This window comes from Zonotrichia leucophrys, chromosome 2 (assembly GCF_028769735.1).
Source record: "Zonotrichia leucophrys gambelii isolate GWCS_2022_RI chromosome 2, RI_Zleu_2.0, whole genome shotgun sequence".
NCBI classification, from domain to species: Eukaryota; Metazoa; Chordata; class Aves; order Passeriformes; family Passerellidae; genus Zonotrichia; species Zonotrichia leucophrys.
In genome coordinates, this window is record NC_088171.1 from 134,680,578 (window position 1) to 134,688,389 (window position 7,812).

Here is a 7,812-nt window from a genome sequence, read left to right on the forward strand (position 1 = left end):
ATATTTTGCATACATTACACTCAATAATTAACTGTTTTTAAATAGCCATATATGTGGAAATTGTCACAAATGTTATAGAAATATATACGTGTATATATCTATATCTGTGTGTGTATCTATCATCTATCTATATCTGTGCATAAATATACATATATACACATATCTGTGAATATAAATATATATTGATATATATAAATATATATTCTGTACTGAGCTGAGGTACATGTGCCTCCCATTAAAAATAAAAATTATCTTACTTTAACACTCAGACCAGTGAGTTTGAAAGCACTGCAGAGGCAGAGCACCCATTCCTAAGGCATGAAAGAGTTTTGATTACATAAAAGGCTCTTCTCTTTCTAACCTTACTGGTTTTGGTAGTCTGCTGGACGCTTTGGATAAGAAGGTTAGTAAAACATGACATGAGATTGTGGAGGAGGTGAAAGGAAAGAGGGAATTCTTGAGCATCTCAGAAGTCCTATAAAGGCCCAGGGCAGAAAAAGGGACTGAAAATGACACCATAAATTTTCCAAGAAGACCACTAAGATATTTTCCCTGAAATCAAGAAAATAAAGACTTAAGAAACAATTCAAACTTTGCTGTTGTTTGTATGAGGAGAGAAAGAAATAAAAGCAGATTCAAATAAGAAATATCACAGCTCAGTTGGAAAGAAATTGATTCCATTTTTCCTGAAACTGCTTTTATTTCTCTGGACAGAAGCAGAGTTGATAAAGAGCTTTTATTATAAACCTTCACAAGGAAACATCTGAGAGCATGTCTTTCAGGGAATAAATTTCATTTTAAAGTATATCTTTTTCCTTCTTTTACATTTTTGTTGTGCAAACTATGCAAATGAACACCTACAATAACTCTGACCATGCAGGGAATTCCTTCAGTGATGGCAAACATTCTTGGTAATTGTGCATTAAGTTCTGGAAAGGATGACAAAAACCAATTTCCTACTCTAGTCAGTGTCCCAGCTCAGTATCCTAAAAGCTTGTTAAGGTCCAGGTAACATCGTTAAAACTTGCCCTGCTACTTCCCATTTTGTGGCTTGTTTTCGAACACTCTGGTAGAAACTCTTAGGAAGGGGTGGAAAAGAAATTTCCTTTCTTTTGCTACATGGAATCTGAGATCACACAAAGTTGTCCAAATTGGAGAAATCTTTCTTTCTACCTTGAGAGCAGCACAGGAAATTTAATGTGCTGAAGGGGAGGATGGGACAATTTTTAGGCAGAAGAAAGAGAAAAGGTAATCTACCTTATTAGTCCACTGGCCTTTTTTGCCTTATACTTACTACATAAGTACGTTTGAGGTAGCAGTGACTGCTACTCCCTTCAGTGCTGTTTGTGGCAGGTATTGCTCAGTGACTAGTATCTAGAAAATTGTAAGGAACAGCTCTCAAAGTAGGTTTAACACATCTAGCAGATTAGATTAAATCACTTTCTACAGTTGTGTGAAGTCATTTGCTCTGTCAGGAGAAGCAGTAAAACTACTCAGTCTCTTAGAATTGTCCTTCTCTGCTGGTAGCTTCCACCTTTCAGCTGTAACTGACTATTATCCTGGTTCCTACCTCAGCAAAAATGGCAGAAAATTTTAAACTTCTGAACTTTTAAAAAAGTTTAAACAGACTTTCCCAGTGAAAAATGGGCTCTATTTGAAAAAAAAACAAAACGTATTGGATCTCTAGCAGCTGGCAATTCCTTTGCTTTAAGAGTTTTAATTTGGCCTTTTGCTGCATAATATCAATTACTGCTAACTAAAGTTTGTATTTTGACTTACATCTACCCCTGAGTATATATGCATGTATTCTGCATATATATATGAATATAGATTTAGAAGTGTCACATCTGTATATGGCCTCTATATATGTGTTAGGCTATTGATAGAGATAATACATTAAATTTCCATACCTGAAATATTTATCCATGGCTAGGATGTACAGTACTTTCTGAAAGGCATATTGTTATATGGAATCCAAAGATAGCGTAACTGTGGTTCAAAATACTGAAATTTTGCATTTGATAATGCTTTTAATTTAAACTCCAGATTACTTTAAGAAACTTTATATGTGCTAAAATTTTAAAACTTCATAATATTTAAAGAATTACAGTCATCTTTTAGGTTTTATTCCAACCAGAATGGAAGACATTTTCTGAAAAAGTCTAGCTACTCCTTTGATATAGATCAGTACTTTTTGTATTTTTTTTCAAGTTGTATTAGCTCTTTCTATGAATCTATGAGCATATTTTCAAGTAATAAAAATGCAAGAGCTTAAGGAAAGGAAAATACTTTTTCATTGGCTAGGAAGGCTATTAAAATTACAAAAATACATAATATAGAAGAATGATGAAATATTCACATTTTTCTGAAAAGGGGAAGTAGGTGATGAAGACTTCCTACAGTGTGAGCTGCAAAATAGACTATCAAATATATCTTTTTTTAAATTTTAAAATTGAAAGAAAATAACTGTTGGTTGAATAGGTGGTTAATAATGTTGTCTCCAGATAGGCAGTTACCAGCCTTTTCAGGAAGCATTGTTAACTACAAATAGTGCCCAATCTGACTTAGTAGCTTTTAATAATTCATGGAATATATGAGATGTATAAAGCAAAGATAAGAAAAAAATCCATCTATTTCCATTCAGTTCAGAAACAGTAGGTGAAACTTTGCCCATCCTGAAGGTTTGTGTCTTGCCAGATCAATGCCATTTTTCAGCTGGGATAATAAAGTAATATAGATTTTTAGCAAGAGTCAAGCTTTTTCTTCATTTAAGCATGTGTAATAATAATACTGGATTGTGCCTGAATGAACAAATATCAGGTCTTTACAGAAAGCTTAAATCTGGTTATACCTTTTTCTAATGTAAAAGATGCTGTTATTTCATCCAGTCTCCTGAAGAACAGGAATAGGCTGTGTGAGACTGAAGAGGGTCAGCTCTCATTTCTGCCTAGCATAGCAGAGCAGAGCATTGCAGTTTGTTTCAGGAGACTTCCCATCTCAAAGAGGTTGTGATGCTTTAAAGTCCTATCCCTGAAGATCCCAACTCTAGCTGGTTTTCCAGTAAATGAACAAACTGCCCAAACCTTGGCTTTTCGTAGACCGTACTCCCTGGAATTATTTGATTACTTTTTTAGCAATGAAAGAAAATAAAATCCCAATTTACTGAATGGAAGAACAACAAAAGAATAAACAAGCAATAAAACCAAAACAAAATTCCCAGACTCAACATTAGATTTCTAGAGACAGTAAAGAAACAAATTTTTTAAAAAAATACTTGAATTACTTCTAACTGAAGTCTATTCTTTGTGTCTTTTGATTTTTTTTAATTACAAAAAATTGTTACCAGTAATTTTCATAATTTTATATTGATGACATGATTTCATATGACCATGAATAATTGCTACTTTCTTCCTCAGGCTTCACATATTTCTACAAAGGAAAAGAGTACTGGAAATTCAATAACCAGATGCTCAGGGTGGAACCTGGCTATCCCAGATCCATCCTCAAGGACTTTATGGGTTGTGATGGACCAACAGACCGAGATAAAGACCGACACAGCCCTCAAGATGATGTTGACATTGTCATCAAACTGGACAACACAGCCAGCACTGTGAAAGCCATAGCCATCGTCATTCCCTGCATCCTGGCCTTGTGCCTCCTTGTCTTGGTTTACACTGTGTTCCAGTTCAAAAGGAAAGGAACACCCCGGCACATACTGTACTGCAAACGCTCTATGCAAGAGTGGGTGTGATGTAGGGTTTTGGTTTTTTCTCTTTCCCTCCCAGGAGTTTGTGGTAACTTGAGATTCAACACAAGAGCTGTTATGCAGTTTCCTAGCTAGGAGCGGGCATCTGTCAGTCGGAAGCAAAGCTGATCTTTCAAACCCAGGGGGTTGCCTGTCCTGCCATGAGTGGCGATTTGCTCAGCTGGGAAGCTTCCATGATACACAGTATCTGCTGTTTCTTCAGTCCTTTGTCTTTCTTTGTCATTCAATTCTAGGCCTTCCCTCTGCACGCTCAATGCCCTATAAACTATCAGGATTAACTAACAAAGAGGAATAAAAATATCTCCGATGTTTCTACATTTTTTCCTTAAGGCCTGTTCCCCTTCAAAGAATTTTTTGCTGAAAGTAAATTTTTTTAGAGAAACACAACAACCAACAATGGAACTTTCAGGAAAGTGAGAAGACCCAAAACAGCTTTGTCTCCAAAGAGGATTGCTTTCTGTCTGCTACGGATAAAGTCCTATACTCCTACTTCCAGTTTTGTCAGGTGGGAGACTTGGATGACACGCAGGACTTCAGACTGTTCGGACAGCCATTTTCCAACAAACAAGGGGCCAAAATATCTGCAATATAGTAACAGCCTTAATACATTCATTTTGTGTTTTTTACAGCTGCTCTGGGCTATGTCCTCAATGTTTTAAACTCATATTCAATACTATATTCAAGCAGAACCTTTTTATTGGTTGGTTTGATTTCTGGCTGGTTTTCCTACATTATCTTTCCCAAGCTGTACCAAGCCAACTACCCCAGGCCTTTTATAGGTCTGTCAGGAGCACTCATTCCAAAGAATGGTAAAAAGCAGTGTGTCTCTGAAGTGGATTTCAATGAACTAAAACAACAGACAGACTATTGAGAGACTTGACACTGGTACTATGTTGGTGGTGTAACCCTTTGAGAACTATTGCGTCCAGTTTTCAGAGTCTGGTGGATGTTAAACTTGGTCATCATTAAATTAGAGAATTGTGTTTGGGTAATACAGGTTTCAAAAGAAAATCAGTTTTTTGAAACAGATTTCTTGTGACTGTATTTTTAATTATTTGCATTATTGATAGAAAAGCATTTGTAACATGAATAGAAAAAAAATATATTTACCAGCTACTTTCTTGTTAAAGGAACCAAACGTATTTTAATAATTTGTATCACTTACCAAGATTTTTTCTGAGCTGTCAACAATTTTATAGCTTAGCCTCTTATCTTAAGCATCTTGGATTTCTCTCTTGAGACTGTGTTGCATGACAATTCGATTTGCCTCTGCAGAGGTAGAGTTACAGTTTCAAAAGAAAGCTAAGGAGATGACTCTGATAGTGCATGAGTATCCTCTGGTGTGTTACCCCTTTGCATGTTCATCATAGTTCTCAAAGGGTTAAAATTTCTGGCCTTCAGTCAAACATGGTATCAACTGACAGAGCCAAGGGACCACCAAAACATTTTGTCATTCTGTGTAATTTGTGCTAACAGCAGTATTGTCATTTTCATGTGACCTGCAGAGCAGGTTTGTATCAATAATTTTTTCCTAGAGAAAAGTCAGCAACTGACAGACCTCTTTATTGATTTTAGGAGCTGCTTCTTGCAGTGATAGGCTTTACAGTCACTGGGCTGTGAACTTATTAAAGATGGTCAGAATGATGCACCCCAAAAGTCAGACACCTGGTTTTTTATGAAAGCCAGGTTTCGAGGGGAGTAGCTTTTGCAACAATGAACAGCTTGCCTTGAACTTGATTATTGACCTGTTGACTGTCATTACCAAGTAAAACATTGTCTTCTGTGAACAGCTTCACTGTCTGAATTTCCTTAAAGTGTACTGTCCTATGTCTTTGACCTTTAACTTGCAAACTGGCACAAACTGAAGGGAATCTGGTGTTGCAAATGAACTTAGATGAGTTTTATTTCTTGAAAGGCCTGATAGACATGATCCAAAATTTGAGAAAAAAAATTGAAGTGTTTTAGTAGGAGAGAAACGACATAGACTAAAATATTTATGATAGGTCTGTAGAAAGATATTTTGCTATGTATACATGCACACTCTAAAAATGAATTACAGCAGAAGTTAATTTTTATTTAACTTGAATACAATTTTGAGTATAAAATTATTATTTCTACAAATATCTAGTTATTAATGAAAAGGTTATAGGAAAGTATTAAAATACTTGAAATGGCCAGTATGGGCTTTTACATTAAATGAGACTTTTATACTACGTTCAACCAATTTCTTACTGGTTTCTTAATCCACATAACTGGATCACTTTTTAGAGAGTGTAGGTATATATGCATATATATTATGATTATTATTGTTTTGGTAATGGATAGCTTGACTGCCTTGAATTTATATTTATATTGAGCATAGCATGAAAAATAGTATGCTTTTTTTCAATTACATGATTTTATATTGATTTGAGGACTTATGAACATATGTGGCATGCTATAAAGCATTGCAAACTTATTTCTTAGAGCATAAACAGATATACATATGTATGGTTAACAAAAACAAAGATTAGAAAAAGATATAGTTTTACAACAAATATGCAATGCAGATGGCATTTTGGAGATGTTTTGTAGAAGTACTGCATACTGTAGGTTAGAAGCGCACCAGTATCAGCCCATAGCATTATTTAGTAAATCCAAGTCAGCTGTTGCTGAAAATATAGATTTATTGACAATTTAGTTGCACAGGATTTTTGCCGTGGATCAGCTCATTTGGTGAATTTGAAATTCTGTGCTGTTTGTCATATGTATTAAGATGTGTGTTTGTATACTTATAAAAGCACACAAACACACACATACATAGACATGCACATTTTAATCCATTGAGAAATTTTTATTGTCAACAAACTACTATAATTTATGTTCTGCTATAGACAGAACAAAATTATTGATGTTGCTGTTACAAGTTTTTTTCCCCTTGGATAGCTGGAGGAAAATAATAAGAGAACTACTTATTCTGTATTTCCTTTTCCTCTACTGTAGGAGAATTTTTTTTTTTTTTAAAGTCAGAACAGCATCTCATCAGTCTTTTTATTCACTTGAAAATTTCATTTCAGTTTTGAAATATCTTTCATGGCAGCTTTAACTTTTTCTGCAACCATTTCCCTGTCAGTAATGAAGTGCTGAGCATGTTGACTGTTGTTCTTTGATAAGGTAACAAAAATATTTGTGTTTGGAGAATTTAACTGTAATTATGCAGGAAGGTAAGTGTGATAATTCTAGTGCTTGGTATATTGTACATGGTAGTTACATGAATACATGATAAGTTGATCATTGAATCTATTTTCTTTTACTTAAAAGTACATATATGCTATATACAGAGAGTGGAGAAAAAAAATTATATTGGCATGTTTATGTCATGCAAAACAAGATTGTGTCAACATTTCTGTTACATACTCATGTTTTCAGTAGGTTGCAATGCAGTCATAAAGGTTCGCTTTAAGTAAAAGATGTAGGAGCATTTGTGTTCACTGTAATTTCCAAATACATATTGGCTAGTTTCAAATTATAGAATTTCAGAGTGAATTAGTGATGTTGCCTGGTCTAATTTTGAACTCAAATTAGTAAAAGTTCTAAGACATTTTTTTTTAATAGTTATTTCTCTACAAGGGCCTATAACTATTAGAATTAAGAAAAATCAAATTGAAAATATTTTCAGGTCTGCAATCTGGGTTCCTGCTCATGTGCCGTGACATTTTTAATAAACATTTCCATATTGCTATTGTCATGATCTGTATTTTGGAACAATACAAAACTGAATAGTGTTGTGTTAATCAGCTACAGTCTATCAAGCTGACTACACAAGGTCATGTATCTTCAGAGTACTATGGTCTGTATGATGCAGAAGGCCAGAGTAGATTATGGTAGTGTTTCCTTTGGCCTTTCAATATCTAAACCTATGAAAAGGTTATTGACTGTAGAAAAAATTAATTTTTATCAAAAAAATTTAAAAATATGTAACTGTATATTTACTGGATAGGCTGGGATGGAGAGACTCAAATGGCTCCAAAGGAGCCCTTTCAAGTCTCCAGAATAAATGTAATACA

At 34.5% G+C, this 7,812-nt stretch overlaps 1 protein-coding gene across 1 annotated transcript in view; it reads left to right on the forward strand.

Annotated features, from left to right (window-relative positions):
- Positions 1-7,448, forward strand: part of MMP16 (matrix metallopeptidase 16) — a 167,680-nt gene extending 160,232 nt beyond the window's left edge. The window contains exon 10 of the mRNA XM_064706549.1: positions 3,417-7,448. Within this exon, the coding sequence (XP_064562619.1) occupies positions 3,417-3,751 (335 nt within the window). The 3' untranslated portion in view covers positions 3,752-7,448. The remainder of the gene's footprint in view (positions 1-3,416) is intronic.
- The last annotated feature ends 364 nt before the right edge of the window (positions 7,449-7,812 follow it).